General features: G+C 44.3%; 2 protein-coding genes across 4 annotated transcripts in view; one reads left to right on the forward strand and one right to left on the reverse strand.

The window, feature by feature from the left end:
* tbcd (tubulin folding cofactor D) overlaps window positions 1–16861 on the forward strand; it is a 46488-nt gene that overhangs the window by 13845 nt on the left and 15782 nt on the right. For all 3 annotated transcript variants that reach the window (XM_080776114.1, XM_080776112.1, XM_080776113.1), the window contains 16 exons: window positions 5314–5470; window positions 9839–9896; window positions 9998–10027; window positions 10405–10490; window positions 11918–11998; window positions 12103–12176; window positions 12295–12412; window positions 13037–13097; window positions 13204–13226; window positions 13345–13376; window positions 13498–13560; window positions 13764–13840; window positions 14602–14683; window positions 14818–14936; window positions 15092–15183; window positions 16246–16386. In XM_080776114.1, coding sequence (XP_080632240.1) covers window positions 5314–5470; window positions 9839–9896; window positions 9998–10027; window positions 10405–10490; window positions 11918–11998; window positions 12103–12176; window positions 12295–12412; window positions 13037–13097; window positions 13204–13226; window positions 13345–13376; window positions 13498–13560; window positions 13764–13840; window positions 14602–14683; window positions 14818–14936; window positions 15092–15183; window positions 16246–16386 — 1294 coding nt within the window. The remainder of the gene's footprint in view (window positions 1–5313; window positions 5471–9838; window positions 9897–9997; window positions 10028–10404; window positions 10491–11917; window positions 11999–12102; window positions 12177–12294; window positions 12413–13036; window positions 13098–13203; window positions 13227–13344; window positions 13377–13497; window positions 13561–13763; window positions 13841–14601; window positions 14684–14817; window positions 14937–15091; window positions 15184–16245; window positions 16387–16861) is intronic.
* On the reverse strand, window positions 9–4115 carry znf750 (zinc finger protein 750). The gene is made up of 3 exons (XM_080776115.1): window positions 3966–4115; window positions 1144–2444; window positions 9–1029 (listed from the first exon to the last, which is right to left on the reverse strand). The coding sequence occupies exons 2-3, from the start codon at window positions 2421–2423 to the stop codon at window positions 423–425; spliced, it is 1887 nt and encodes a 628-aa protein (XP_080632241.1). The 5' UTR covers window positions 2424–2444; window positions 3966–4115; the 3' UTR covers window positions 9–422.

Here is a 16861-nt window from a genome sequence, read left to right on the forward strand (position 1 = left end):
TACATCATTTACAGTGAAGTAGCCATCATAAGACGAGTGTTTTCTTTATGTTTTTCTTCAGTTCCGTACGGGTGGGGATGTTTACATGTCACCACAACCCCATAGATATACATATAGGTATACATTATCAAATAAATCATGTACATTATTTTATTCCAATATTTACATAACCTTATCTAACCAAACAAGAGTTGAGAATTTGCATACAGTCAGTGCATTTAGGATTTTGTCTTGTGAGTCACCTTGTCATGACTGTACCACAGAGTAGTGAACTTGTTCAGTGCTTAAAAAACATTTGATCATTGTTGTCTCATAAGTTCATATTTGTACATTGAGGCTTACACTAGCGAGGGTTAAAGTTAGTCGAGTCCACATAACCAATCATTCAAAGAGTTCAGAGTTTTTGTTCCTGTCAATATTGTTCAGGAACAGCGAGGCCTCCTCCGTAGGACCCGGCCTGAGTCTTTCTCCTTAGCTTTCTTAGCTGGTGGTTTCTGGCAGTTGGGCAAAGCCTGGCCACTGATTTCTCTTTTCACCCCCCTCGCTTTAGTGCTTTGCCCAGCCTTGGCTCTCTCTTTGTGGTACAAACTTGGAGCACAGGGATAACCTGCTGGGCTCTCGGCCTCCGTGGAGTTGCCTGAAGTACTGTCTACTGTGCTGAGGCTGCAGGGGCTACTGACAGAGCTGGCTCTGGCCAGCTGGCACAGCGCCAGGGCTGCGGTCTGTCTCTGGTGGTCACATGGCTCCTCGTCTGACTGGCTGTGTAGCCTTTGTTGAAGACCTCCGGGTGGGCTGTGGGTAGAGTGGTGCTCTGTGTTGCTGTGATGGTCCCTGAGGCTGAGGTTCATAGGCAGTTCCACCTCTGTATGTTTCCCTGTGTCGGATGAACTCATTTCCTTCTCCTGGTCCCTTGTAGAGAGGTTGAGCGGAGCTAATTCTTCTGTGGTCTCTCCATCGTCTCGCTCCGACGAAGACTCGTGGCGTTCTTCTCGAGCAGAACTAGAAGCTTTGCTGCTGTTCTCTGTTGACCTGAGAAAGTGGAAATGAGGATGGACAGCTACTGTCAATTTGCTGTACCGTCATAACTCATTTAAGTTGTTAATTATCAACATTCATCAGTAATCAATAAGGTAATGTACTCACCCTCTGTCTACATTTCTTAACTGCAGCAGGCCTTGTGCAGAGTCCTCTCTGCTTAAGTCTGCTGGGCTTTCCCTGACTGTAGCTTTGTTTCCTGGTTGGGCGATGGATTGCGTTTCACCCAGGGTGGTGTAGTGCAGACTAGCGTCCGTGTCCCTCTGAATGATGTTTGACTGGCTCGGTCTGTCAGGAGACCCTGAAGCTGAACAACCCGCCATAGGACTCTGCCTAGTGGCTTTGTCTCCTGTCTGCACCTTGTTGCTCTCCTGCTCAGTAGGTCTGCTATGGGGGTCATTGTGCGGCGGACGCAGGTGCGTATACAAGTCATATTCTTTTGTGCTGAGTGCCGGGCCATACAAATCAAAAGTAAGGTACCTGGATCCTGGCATCGGCAGGGAGAGCTCAGGTGGTCGATACAGGCCATAATGCAGAGGGGGCCCGGGGTGCAGGGAGGGACAGTATCTGTATGGATACTGGGGGAAAAGGGAGTTGTGAGCTTGGCCGATGGGCTGTGGCACTACTGGCCTCTGGAGCTCTAGAAGCTCTGGGCGGAAGGAAGGAGGGGTCAGTCCGTTCACATGGTGGTTTCCTGGGAGGTAGTACGGTGCATAGAGAGGGTGGAGGCCGCGCTCTGGCAGGAGAAACGGAGAGTACTCTGGAACCATGGGAGTGGGGAAAGGTTTTAGTGGCATGGATGGTGACAGTGGCCCCCATGGGAAGGTGGGGTTGTTGAATAGTGGTGGAACAATGGCTGGTGGATCGTTGGATGGCTGTGGAGGTGACGGGAGCACCTCAGAGCCCTCTCGGTTGGGTGTGACAGGTGAGAAGGCGGATGGGCGTGGCAGCGACTTGGTTTCTTTTGATTCCCCTTTCTCCCTCTCTGGACTTGGTTTTGTCACACTCTGCCCGTCCTTCCTGACAGGGCTGTCGCAACCGACGTCTACATCCTCTGTCTCATCCCCATGCTTCTCTTCGTCGGTTTCGCTCTCCCCCACACCTCCCGCTTTGTCAGGACTAACGTTCTGAAATGCTGGGCTGCCCTTTGCTGCGACCGGTGAAGGGACAGTCTTTGATGATGGCTTGGCCGGCCTAACTGCTTGCCCTCCCTTTTGTGACACCAGGGAGATGGAGTTTTTACACAAGTTGTATTTCATGTGGTTGAAAAGATGGGACTTCTCATTACAGGTGAAGGGACACTGGAAGCACTGGTACTTGTAGGGTTTGCCTGGTGGTCGGGGAATATAGTGGGGCCTTTTGGGCTTGCGTTCCTGAATGGTGTCCATCTCGCCCCTTGCACACTTTCACTGTAAAGACACAAAGGAAATGGCAAATAAAACATTGGATGAGGTGTATTGGCATTTTTTTCCCCAGCTCTTTTCAGGTGCTGGGAGAATATCAGCTGGATTATGACTAAGAGAGCAACCCATTGTGAGTGCTTAACTCCTCTGTCTCACTCAGTAGATTTGGCCTAATAGAGTTGCTGGACTGGTTCTGATGGAGAGTGACTTGTATAGGCAGTTTCCTTTTTCCATGTGTGTCCTCAGTTGCTCAGGCAGAAAAAAAAATCCCTAGCTGTATAAAACACTGCACCCTCAGGCTAACCTATTCTACCAACTGTTACTTCAACCTGTGTTGGGCAGCAAACATAGAGAAATATACAAATTAGAAAATTGATATGCTACTCTATGCAAAGCACTACATGTTTGCATGGGCCTTTTGTCCTAGTGTTGTGTGTCGAGGTTCATTTGTGACAGACAACCTACATTATACCAGCATCTCCGCTTGCCAGCTCTCTTCGGTTGGTCGAGACTGTCTGTCATCATATTCCACTCATCGATACTAATTTAATATGGATTACAGCGAGATAAACTTGAGATTGGCAGAAGCTGGTAGAGAAGGCACCCTGCAGGGCATGTAGAAACTCGCTCCCTCTCCGTACTCTACTAAACTCTGCGCTCTCAGCGTGGGAACCAGCAGCCACCTGCTTCCCATGACTACACCTGCGGGATGCACTCAGCTGCCATTCATCACCTGATGAGCTCACCCATGTTGGAGAGAGTGTGGCGCAGGCCCTCTTTCCAGGGAAGCAATACATGTTGCAATGACCAGCGATGAGTGACAACAGATGCCAGTCTTTTTTTTTTAATGAAATGCTGTTTAACATGCTGTTGGCATGCGAAACCCCTCGGGTTCGTCTTTCAAATGAAGCGTCTAACCTGAGGCTGTGAGTTAGGCGTTGTTGGGTTGCTGTCTGGAGGAACCTGCTTGTGATAGCGCTGTCGCAAGAAGTTGCCACTCAAGTTTCTGTCCAGGTGTATAGTAGTAGCATGCAGGACCACACCCTTCTTAAGAAAATAAATTAATTTGGGGAAGCCTTTAAGCTTTAGACTTTAATGTCTTCTTAGTGCTTACTGTAAAAGTATTACATCAGCTTAGACTTTTTATTTTGAATGATAGGTATATATGTGGTATAAACAAAATGAGATGGTACCATGGCAAGTTGGCTAAATATTTTCTTGAATCTCAACAAGTGCACTCAGCAGCACTGCTTAAGCGTCTGTCTGTATCCACAGCACAGCAAGCAGATAATTTCAACCCACACAGGTGACAGGTGCATGGCTTGATCCCAGCCTACACCTGTAAAACAATACCTCATGAACCAGTGACAGCCAGGCCACAGCTTTGACACAAGACCAAAAATAACTAATAACCAACCAGTCTCTTGTTTCTGAGATTGCTCTCGGAAATTCAAATGAATTACACTTCCTCTTAACGATGGATAGAGAGTAAGGGCCGTTTAAATATGAATGCACAATAAATCTTACCTGCTCTTGTGTGTGTGAAAGTCTCGAGCGATCGGCGAACAACGAACGATCTCCTCCTCACGCCTCACCAGGCTCAGCGGCGGTGTCTTAGATAGAACGCTCTGTACGATGTGCACTACGGGTCCTGAGTGTGTGCTCGCTCCACCGGGGTGACGTTTAGTGGTGTGGTGAGTTGACTTTCTCTCTGTGAGGTGTTGGCTCTCTGGGAGGCGGGGCCTCAGCCCAACCAGCAGAGCCCTCAGGCAACATCGATGCACCTGATATTAGTCAAGCCCCAAGCCACGATTTACATGATGGGCAAAGAGCTCCCCCCCCCACCCCCCCACTCCCTTGCTTTCATGTTCCATCTCTCAAATGCCCACATGCATTGTAAAATGCAGTGTTCATTTAACTCGGGAGAGTGTACAAATGTAACCAAGTGCACCCTTAAGGGTCAATTTTGGTTTCATTTCATTTGGACATAAATAATACCTGATATTACTGTGTGGAAATCGGGGGGCTGGTGTAATTTCCTTTTTGCTTTTTACTGGAAATAAGCTGTTGATTGAAAACAAATATCGTGTCACTTTTGAACAAACATTCAAACAATCTTTCCCTCCCTTGTTTCCCCCTGTTGAATGTGTTGTTGTTGAACGAGCACATTGCTGTGTGAAAATAACATAAACCCTCTGTTTATGTAATGTTATACACACATTAAATATGGATGAAATTATATGAAAAGATCATGTCATAAATTCTCATAATTATTGTGACCAAAATAATTGTTATTAATGATATCATCGCAATATTCAACCATTATTCAAGCCAAAAATAGACGATCTACAAGTGCGACACGCTGTGAGCTTGTAGATTTGCTATTTTTGCTGAAGAGATAAGAGATTTGGAGTAGATGGTGGGGAAAAAGCTGTACAGAGCAAACTTGGTACCAGTACTTGTTTTTGCCAATGATATTCAATTCCTGCTTTCTTTTCACTTATTTTGTCAGTACCACAAAGAACTTTGGTCATTCCTTAACCCATTCTGGGCGGGAACCCCTATTGGTATCTTACCCCCTCAGGCCGGGAACCCATATTTGGGTTCTGTACAGTATGTACAGTATTAAAAAATGTTACATTTTTGATGCTACTATATAAATATTTGAAGTTTTTCAGAAACATTTAGAGGCGTTTTTAGAATCGGCCTTAGGCCTAAATGGGTTAAGTTCTTGTGATAACAATATACACCACCATAATCAAATGGATGCTATCATATCGGATGACATAATTATGGCTTCCCATTTGTCTCTCTCTAGTGTTCCTGTATCTTGAGACTAAACTGCTCATCCCTTTCTTCTTGTTCTTGTTTTCAGTCGTTCCACTCGTACTGAAGGCCCTGACCTACGATGAGAAGAGGGGTGCGTGTAGTGTTGGCTCCAATGTGCGCGACGCCGCCTGCTATGTGTGCTGGGCCTTCGCCAGGGCCTATGAACCTCCAGAGCTCATCCCCTTTGTCAACCAGATTGCCAGGTAAAGTCACTGTAAAGGTCCCTGCATACAGAGCGCGTTTTTTTTATTTTTAGCTGCGTGTCTCCATCGGTTTTCCGAAAAACGCGCCCAGTGTGCAACCACCTTTACTCGCTATGTGGATTGAAGTTTGCAGTCGCCACAACTTATTTCTGTCATTTGGATTCCATAGAAGCCAGCATGTCTTCAATGGAAGCTTGCTGCACAGTGAAAACATTTTCAGTCGTGGACTGAATACCTCTTTGTTGACAAATGTTATTAACCGCTTGCAATTGTGCACCACCAGAAGCTCACTCGTATTTCACTTTAAAACACTTTTGGGTCTACTTTAGTCTTTGTGCACCCAGCCCCAGACAGTTTTTAAGTTGCTTGTTTCAACATTTAGGTATTGGGTATTCTTTTTATCAGACATGAAATCAGACACTCATTATTTGTTCTGGTGACTGATATTGTCCTTTTTTAGGAAAAAAGTTTAATAAAATAAATGAAAAAAGTAATTGAAAAGAACCTGGGACGTGTGTTTTCAGTGAATCTAACATGGAGTTTGATGTTACAAATGGCTTTGTATAGGAAGGGGGAGTGTCTGATAAATAATCAATTTCAAACATCTAAATATTGAATCAAGCAACTTAACAATACTTTATCTCTAGACTAGATGGGTCATTAATATGTCCTCTCAGTGATTTGCATACAAGCTGTAGAGCTTGATGTATAAAGCAGTTATGTACATGTACAGCCTGAAAACCAGTTTTTCTGTTCAGCGCTACATGTCCTTGCTTTACCCATGTTAGCAGCAGACATGATTTATTAGTACCTATACCGTTGAAAGCAAGGGTTCTGAGAGTGCTAGTCTATGGTTTAACCACTTTAAACCTGGCATTTTCAAAAATACCCATTGTCTCAGCTGATTTCACTGTTGTCTCTTCTGCCTCGTTCCTGTCAACATGGTTTTTAGACACCAGTGACTTTTGCTTCTTATTAGTCCCTGGCCTATCCCTTCTTCAAATGAAATCATAGGCCTACTGCCTAGCCCATTTTGGACGGGAACCCCTTTTGGTGTTTTAAACATTATGTTATAATCTACAAGCTCTCAAGCTATGAGCTTGTAGGTCTGCTATTTTTGAAAAATCGTTAAAATGTGCCTCAAATCTTTCAGATAATTTTCATGATTTAGAAGATTTTCTTTTTAATTTCAACGTCAGGCCTAAATGGGCTAGTTAAAAGCAGAACATGCCTATCTGCCCTACAGCTGTTGGATCCATTTCTTCTTCTCAAAACCCCGTCAAGTAACAGGCTCTATAGGATAGCTGATCACGGTAGAAATAAGTTGTATCAGCAGTTTTGTAATAAATAAATGTATTCGAATTTTAAGGTCCGAATGAAATTCACTAACTTTCATAAACTTAGCATCCTTTTTCTAGGCATGTCATAATAAGCATGAATTGGCAATATACCGGTATATAGAAACTGAGATTTCGGTTTGTGATGCATTGTGAGCTTGGAGATCCGCTAATTTCGTCAAAGAGATTTGGGGCCCTATTTTCATCAGTGCCCTTATCCTCAAACTTCTTTGCCATATCCTCAAACTTCTTTGCAGCCCCCTTTCATGATGACGAGCGCCCCGGAAGACGATTTCCAATTCATTACCCTGCCCTTTTTTTCTTCTTTCTAATTATTTGTTCGGCCCAACAAATTTGTTGTCATGCGTTGTCACCGAGGCTTACAGGTCTTTAAATAAATCCTTTATGAAACGTCTATGGGAAAAATTAATTGGAAATTGTTTTCTGACTGCAACGCTCTATAGACCAGGCCCAGTCAACAAAGTATATAAGTGGTACTGAGTGTACAGCACTTTGGTTCGATGTTGTTTTAAATGTGCTTTATAAATAAAGTGGAAAGGATTGAATTGAGTTTAAGTGGTAATGGTGCAACTGAAAGTCACCCAATGTAATTAAAACATTGCTATAAATGTATACGTCTAAATGTATACGTCTAAATGTAGACGTCTAAATGTATACAGACGTCTAAATGTAGACGTCTAAATGTAGACGTCTAAATGTGTACGTCTTCTCTTATGGGGGTCCCTGGCATATCTTTTCAAATGGGGGTCCACGGGCTAAGTAGTGTCAATTTGGGGGTCCTTGACATGAAAAAGTTTGGGAACCACTGCTTTAAACACTTTAGCACTTTATGAACATGAACAAAATAGATGGGTCCCCCCTGGAACTCCCTCAGGTACCCCTGGGGGTCCCCGGACCCCACTTTGGGAACCACTGGTCTATAGGTTCTGATATCTGCTGACAGGTATTAGGTAATGGCGCATTACTTCGGGGGGAGGGGGTACATCAATGAGTAATTGTTTCACTTCAAGATACAGTATGTCTTGGAACATTCATTTCGGTTAGAACACAAGTTTGAAAATTACTTTGTAGAAGAATGAGAGAAAGGAGCTCATCTAGTTGGCAAAGTAAAAATTCCCAACAAGGTGCTCTTTGGTACAAATGGGTCCCAAAATTGAATTGCAAAAATGGAAGCACCAAGGCACTCTTGTGGCAAAATTAAAAAGCCTTTAATTGTATGGCTGATGCATGGCAATAAATGCAACAAAAGTTCGAAATTAACTTTGTATTTGACATTTAAACTGATCAAATAATTTTATACGTGACATATAATTTGTTATTGATATTGGTAAATTTCAAATATTATCAAAGTATTCTGCGTCACCCAGTTTGAAAAACCCTGCTGTAGATGTCTACTTAAAATATTTTAAAATAATACAATATGAAAGATACTAGTCTAGCGATTCTGTCTGCCTATGCTTTTCACAGGCAGGGTGTTCTGAACGTCCGATAGGGGCCTGGACAGAAACGTCCAGGGCCTTAGACAGTGTTTAGCAGCTAGGATGTAGCAGCCAAGCCTTCAATGTAATCGGTGAGATCTTAAAATCAGTTCAAAAAGCGACAGTCAAAGAGTAGAGCGGCTACAAAATAGGGGTAACATCACAAGTACCGTGCACTGTCAAAAGCAACGGTAAACCTCCATGCTACCTTTCCCCCCCATCTGCATGTGTGGACCTGCGGCCTCTGACTGTGCAGACCAGCTCTGCAGTGTCAGTTTGAACCCCCCCACCCCCCAGCTCCCACTCCCATTATCATTATCATCAGCCGTCCCAAATGCACCCTCCCATTCCCTTGCCTACAGCACTGCCAGGTTTCGCCTGTTGCTGTAGGTTTCGGTCGCCGTTTGCCAGTGAAGCTCAAGACAAGCTGAGTCCTGCTGCGTATCCATCACAGCGTGATGACATCCACACCACCATTTGTAATGTGGCATTTCAAATAAAGTGCAACTTTTGTGACAGACCTTTGTGACACATTCTGACGCACGTTCTACTTGTTATTTGCTGTAGCATCCCCACGCTGGGTTCAGGATGTCCTCAGGGCGTTGTCCACAGTAGAATCAAGTCTATTTTATTTATTTCCACACCTCCAGGCCTCAGACACTAAGAAATGCTCCTGTGTCCACCTCCAGGCCTAGGTTTTAATATTTGCAGACGAGGCACTCCAGGGAACAGAGCTGATTGCAAACATCTTGCAGCAGTTTGTCTCATACTATATTTAAATCATTTGCTGGGTGTTTCTTCAACAACTAACGTTCACAGACCCATGATCGCTCTATGAAAGACTGAGAAGCAATACATTAAGTAAGGCTTTTGGGCCGTGGCATAATCAACTGCCCACTTTCAGTGCCGCCGGTGGATTCATACTTAATCATCAAGTGCCTGTGTCAGCTTATTACTGGCAGTCGACCAACTTGACATGCTGTTCTGGGAACGTGCACATGGCACACAAGGCCAGTTCCAAGACAATGATTTAGTCCTGAGATATGAGCAGATTATATATGCTTAGTGTGTACTGTGTCAGCTACACATTAACTGTCATAGTCAGTCACAGTCGAGTGTACTATGAATCACAGACTGAGACGTGAACTTAACCAGAACCCAAACCCCAACATCCCTGTTCTGGGGGGAACGTTCACCAAAAATAGCAGATCAAGACCAGTGGTTTTCAACCTTTTCATGCCGTGAGTCCGTGACCCCCCCCCCCCCCCCCCTCTACAAGTGAGGCGCTGTGAGCTTGTAGATCAGCTCTTTCTTACAGTATATCATTTGACAATTTGGCCAATGTTTGACCACAGGTTGAGAACCACTGATCTAAACGTATAAAACTACAAAACTACAGTTGCAGCTACTCGAGTAGTGGGTTTAAGTAGTGGCATTTAATACTCGGGGGGCAATGCTAGACAGACGTTTACCACACCAATTATGGACAGTATATATTCCATTGTGTTCTGGTCTGTGTTTTCTTTCTGCAGTGCTCTGCTCATCACAGCCGTGTTTGATCGAAATGTCAACTGCAGGCGAGCCGCATCGGTAAGTGCCTACGTGTGTTATCGTTGACTTCCAAAATCTGCACTGTACAGCTAAGAGATATGACAGAACCTGACTTTATTCGTCTGTTTCTGTCCCGCCAGGCTGCTTTCCAGGAGAATGTCGGAAGACAGGTTTGTGACCACAGTGACAACGTTTTTTTTTTTAACAACTCACAGAATTACTGTGATTTCAGGCTATGAAACATCCAGATCTTGTTGGAACTTGTTTTATCGGTGGTGAAAGTCTTGCGAGCAAAATAACGGCCTTCAAAGTGGGCCAATCCACCTGCAATTGGCTACAGGGCACTGTAACAAACAGTTAAATCTAGCAGACATTAGTGGAGCCACGCATGTAAACCTCTGTAAATCCTTTGATCTGAGCTTTATCTTAAGTTGCACTGAATCACTCATTTCCCCATCATGTCATCCTCTGCTCGCCACCAGTGATTAGGGCTATTCTCACACTCTGCACACTGGTCTGTTTGGTTCAACGTCTTCTCCTCCCACAGGGCACGTTTCCTCATGGTATTGACATTTTAACCGCTGCAGATTACTATGCTGTTGGAAACCTTAACAACTGCTACCTGACCATTAGGTAAGAGACGCGTCCGTCTGGACGCCTTTCCCTCACAGCCTTCATTTGGTATAGTCTCACCATTTTGGGCATATAGACACATATTTAGGTCAAAAAGTTAAAGCATATCTACAACCCAGAGGTCACGTTAGTTGCCGGTTTTTACCTTTTTGTTTGTTTTTTAACTTTTTTATGTTCAAGAGTCAAGACCGAACATTTTAATTCCCTCTGGACATCCTGACCGATTTAAAAAAAAAACAGTAATTTATTGTTATCACTGTCTACAAATCAGTCACATTTCTCACTCTCAATCTCTCTCCCACACGCAATAATGTCGTAGACACTATCACAGCAGAGACGCTCTGTTACACAAGAATACTGTGATGTTCCATGTGGAACTGTCACAGAAAATGTAATAAATACACAAAGTTGTCTTGCCACAAATCAAGAACAATGCACACACAGTTGAAGATGAAGAAGCATCAGAGTCAGTGGGAAGATGGAAGATGGACTGCACGCACCGTAAACAAACATTACACACACGTGTTCCACACCACCACAATGATGCGCGACCTGGCCCTTTATTAGCCAATTGATCACACCTGATCACCCCCCAACGGCCACCGCTCTAGTTTGAAAGAAATCTCGGAATGGGTCGGAATCGGACCAAAATAATTGTCACAGGTCCATCCGGGTGTGTTTCAAAATGTTTTTGGAACGGGTCGGAATCAGATCAAATTTCACAAATTCATTTGGGGTTCGGGACGTTTTTTTGGGACCTGTGAAGAGCTCTAAATTGTTGAAAGGTGTGAACAAATCCATTTCTTTTATGAAACGTCAACCATTAAACTGTTCAAAATGTGGTCAGTGAAGCATCAACCATTAACGCCGTGCTCGGAAATCATTTGTAGTTGATCTAACTCCCCAATCCAACCCTACAGCCTTCTTTTGTACTCAAGACATATATGCCTGTCAGCGTGTAAGTTTGCCATTTAAGATATGAACTGTGTGCAGTGAATGTCACCATGCAACGAAACAGAGCCACACCCTTCTTCAGAATTGTCACCTCCGCAGCCATCTGAACAAACATTTCTGAGCTAAAAAATGGAGAAAGATGCTAGCCCCAGGGCATGAGTGGTCATAGAGCTATACAAACAAACTCAAACCAAGACATATCATACATCTTAACCACATTCTTTTTAATAATGCTGACCCTAACTACTTTCAGATACATCATTAAAAGAGAAGGAGCATGAGACTTGCCACTTACATTTTTGTCACCTGTTCGCTGTGAATGTTAGCAGCTTAGTTTTTTACACATTAGGGAACAGCTGATGTTCATCTCCTGTCAGCTAGTGCTGCAATTGGAAATAATTTTTGAGTCTTAAAAATATGTTTTTTTGTAAGTGTGAAAAGGTGTGTAACTAAAGATGTCTTTGGCCCGACAGTGTCTACGTAGCTAGTTTCCCAGAGTACACCAAGCCAATGATAGAACACCTGGTAGCCATGAAGATCAACCATTGGGACGCGTAAGGACTCATTTTATATCCCTGTCCTGACAAAAATAATAATAAAATTAAGTATTGTCACAGCATTGGTGATTAAGAATGCGTAACATTGTTTTGGTTTTCAGGGTGATCAGGGAGCTTGCGACCAAAGCTCTCCACAACCTGACGCCTCAAGCGCCCGATTATATGGCAGCGACAGGTAAACAATGTCACTGTACCTGTTCCCCAGGCAATAAGAGAATGCCTAAGGAAAAGAAAGAACACATTTTACCAATGGACTTTAAGACCTGTAATTATTTGAGGTATGTCTGTTTCAGTTCTGCCCCAGTTGTTGCCGGTGGCGATGGGTATTGACCTCCATAGTCGTCATGGAGCTATCCTGGCATGTGCTGAGATCACCCACGCTCTGCACAAGCTGGGCACACACAACAACAGGTAACCTCTCAGCACGTCGTTAAACTGCAGAGCTATAGCCTTGGGTGTGTAGATTTTACACCAGTGGTTCTCAACCTGTGGGTCCCCACATGATTTTTGGGGGGTTGCCAGATGACGGTGAAGTGACAATTTATGGACCTTTTTAATACCTTGAAAGAAAAAAAGGCATGTAGGTCTGCTATTTTCCACAATATTTATCTGTGGAACCGAGTCAAGCAAATGGTTTTTGTTTTTCTTCACAGTTGTCTGTTTATTCGAGATTTCAGGGTATACATAACCACCACATGCAAAGTATTGTGGTAGCATGAAAGAAAAAATAATTGTATAGTCCTATACTAACAGGGAAGTGACACTGCAGTTGAGTCAAGCTAAATGTAACGCCTCAACTCCTACAATTCCAAGCTTATCAGGGTGGAGGGTCCTCGGTTCAAATATGATTATTTTGGGGGGTCCCCTCCCCTGTTCGAATATGATTATTTTGGGGGGTCCCCTGTTTTAATAAGATTGTTTTTGGGGGGGTCCCCTCCCCAGTTCAAATATAATTATTTTGGGGGGTCACAGTCTGAAAGGTTGAGAACCACTGACCCCAAACCGTAACTAATAGAACGTGGTCTTGATCTGTAGATCCGTGGTGGAGTACATCTCTTCAGAATGTGTGGACGGCTTAAAGAGCATTCACCAGAAGGTCGGTGTCCTTTGAGAAAACATACTGTATTTTCAGAAGACAGGAGATTTTCATGTTGAAAGTCTTCATCATCTCTGACAACGTTTGTCTTTTCCTCCCCCGCCAGATTTTTGACCGCAAGCAATACAGGTAATCCAAATGCATAGCGGTATTTTTTCAATCTTCTTCTGCGTTAAATAATCTATATACACAATAGAGACGTTTGACTACTGATTGGCTTCATAATAACGTTGTTTCTCTGCTGTAGGGGATTGTATGGTGAGCTGATGAGGCCAGCAGGTATGTATATCTTCAAATCAAACATTAGACACTGTTAATTGGGAAAAGAATGAAGATGTTATGTCAGCACTGGCCTTTAATAATACATAGGGTAACTATAGACTCTTGTTTCTCTCAACAGTGCTTACTCTCATAGAAAAGATGTCCCTCTCCCAAATGCCTTTCAAAGATGACCCTATCATCAGTAAGTTATTAGTTATTATTACTTTCCCGTTTAATTAGGAGTGTTTGTGGCACTGGTTCCACAAACTGGGTTCCTGGGCTTTGCTTTCCCCCGCAAAATGAGGAACAGTTTAAAACTCTTAAAACTATTTTATATTGCTCACAACGCATTGCCATGTGATGGTTGCTGGGTAGGCGTGTAATACTTGCGACTGTGGCTTTCAGCCGACTGGCAGTGGCTGATTGACGACACCCTGAAGAGCCTTCACCTGGTGTCCAGTGGATCCAGGGATGCCATCACGGTATGATAATAACCCCATCCCTGCATGTCCACTGTGATGTTTCTGTTAACCCCATCATCCCTGCATGTCCACTGTGATGTTTCTGTTAACCCCATCCCTGCATGTCCACTGTGATGTTTCTGTTAACCCCATCCCTGCATGTCCACTGTGATGTTTCTGTTAACCCCATCATCCCTGCATGTCCACTGTGATGTTTCTGTTAACCCCATCCCTGCATGTCCACTGTGATGTTTCTGTTAACCCCATCATCCCTGCATGTCCACTGTGATGTTTCTGTTAACCCCATCCCTGCATGTCCGCTGTGATGTTTCTGTTAACCCCATCATTGCATGTCCACTGTGATGTTTCTGTTAACCCCATCCCTGCATGTCCACTGTGATGTTTCTGTTAACCCCATCCCTGCATGTCCACTGTGATGTTTCTGTTAACCCCATCATCCCTGCATGTCCACTGTGATGTTTCTGTTAACCCCATCATCCCTGCATGTCCACTGTGATGTTTCTGTTAACCCCATTACAACAGGGAAATCATCTGTCATTTTAGATTTGAATCACTTTAACCATTATTTTATACTTGCTATGCTATTAAAATAAATCGTGAAAATGGGTGCAAGATGCATGTCCTTGACAAGTTTGAGAACCACTGATCATTGTAAACATACATTTTCAGAAAACTGAATTTTTTTAAACTGAAACTGACATTTGTAGAATGGGCCTCGGGTCTAAATGGGTTTAAAGGGTTTGTCTTCCTGTCTCTGTTAGGATGCAGCGGTGTCGGCCCTGGCCGCTCTGTGTGTCCAGTACTACCAGACAGAGACGGGCCTAGCTGACCCTAAAATGCAGGGTGAGTAGGAATACGGAAGACCATATTACATTTATATACTAAATGTATAAACACTGAGGATGTAGTTACATAGCTTGTGTGTGTGTGTGTGTGTGTGTGTGTGTGTGTGTGTGTGTGTGTGTGCGCGCGTGCAGATGTCCTGGTGTCCCAGTACGTTGAAGGGCTGCGGAGTCCAGTGGTGCTGACTCGTTGCGGCTCGGCCCTGGCTCTGGGCTGTTTGCCAAGGTTCATGATCGTTGGCAAACTGCAGCAGGTGTGTTTACTGTTGTTTCTTCAAGTCAAGTATACCCGTCTTCATTGCACAGTATATAGGTATAAGATAGGTGTGTGTGTGTGTGTGTGTGTGTGTGTGTGTGTGTGTGTGTGTGTGTGTGTGTGTGTGTGTGTGTGTTCATGTTTGTTTTTTAGATCCTGGAGGGCCTTCAACAGGCGTGTAAAGCTAGCCAGAAGGAAGTGAGCTTCACAGAGGCCAGGAGAGATGCCATCAGAGCCATGGCTCAGTGAGTGCCACATTTTGCGTGTGTCTCTAGTAGGGATGAAAATGTCACAATAATTGTGGCAAAAAAATATTTTGAATAATGATATTAACGCGATAATCCAAATATGCATTAAAACCTAGAATGCCACTTTAGTTAGCCACACGATGGGGCGGCAGTCGCTCAGGGGTAGATTATCCAGTAGAAAGGCCGGATGGTAAAACAGTGAGGTTCCCAGTTCGATACCGGGCTCCCCCAGAGTTAGTGTTGAAGTGTTCTGAGCCTCTAATTGCTCCTGATGTGCAGGTTAAAGCCTTGCATGGTTTCCTCTGCCATCGGTGTATGAATCTGTGTGTGAATGGGTGAATGTAATGCACAATCTATGTAAAGCGCTTTGGATAAAACTTTCTACAGTACAAGATCTACAAGCTCACTGCGCGTTGCATTGCAACATGTCGTGAGCTTGTAACAGATATGCTATTTTTGGCTAATTTTGTGCAGTTTTTAAATTCCGACGTCATGCCTGAATGGGTTAAGTGGTTCTGAATTTGCAGCTATGTTGTCCACTTTTGGCCTGTCTCACACGTAAATATATCCCACACAGTCCTCTGCAGTTCCCATGCCTCTGCCCACCCACATCTTGTGTGTCTGGTGGCTTATGCGCTCAATTCAGGTGCTGCTCGTAAGGCTAAAATAAACAGCCACCTGCCCATACCTGCAGGACCTGAATGACACGTCTGTCCACCACACTTTCCGTCACTCTCTTTGTCCACGCTTCTTTAAGTAGAAATCCTCATTTTGCCAGCATGCGCATGCCATCAGACATTGTTATGTCTTCTTGCGCACCTTTTCCGTGTTCTTTCGGGAGGCTTGGCTTATTAACATGATTGCTACTGTGTATTCCCAAAATATTGTTTTATATGATGTTATAATGGACATATGGACAGGTTGAGATTTTATGGAATATTAGCCATAGTCTCCCTTAATGTCTGTCTGTCTGTCTGTCTGTCTGTCTGTCTGTCTGTCTGTCTGTCTGTCTGTCTGTCTGTCTGTCTGTCTGTCTGTCTGTCTCTCTCTCTCTCTCAGAGTGTGCTTGACAGCAGGTGTGCAGGCTAATGGGTCCTCAGACTCTGCAGTCTGTGTGGAGAATGTAGCAGGCGTGTACAGAGCCCTGCTCGGCGGCATTGACGACTACACCATAGACAGCAGAGGGGATGTGGGGGCCTGGTGAGACACCTCTGACCGTCGTCAATACACACACACACACACACACACACACACACACACACACACACACACACATACCTGTACACACACACACACACACACACACACACACACACACACACACACACCAATAAACAAATCACTCACTATCATTTGTCGTAATGCTTTGAGGAAACGGAATGTCCCGCCAGAAAGAATCCTGTGTGTGTGTGTGTGTGTGTGTGTGTGTCCATCCCTCCACCCTACAGGGCCATGGGGAGTTGGGGACATCACACCTGCCCCGGGGCCATGCTTACCTGCTCATAGGAATGTCACCTGGCTTGTCACTTGTCTCTCCATTTTGGGATGGGCTGCTTTTCCCTCCTGTCTTTAATAATCACTTCTTCACCTCCTGTTTGTCTACACAGTCCGTCAGGCTCTCCCTTCTTTTCTCTCTCTCTCTTATGCCAAACATCACACCCGTGTGAACTGAGCT

This window comes from Protomyctophum bolini (genome assembly GCF_963924005.1).
Source record: "Protomyctophum bolini genome assembly, chromosome: 11".
Classification (NCBI taxonomy): Eukaryota; Metazoa; Chordata; class Actinopteri; order Myctophiformes; family Myctophidae; genus Protomyctophum; species Protomyctophum bolini.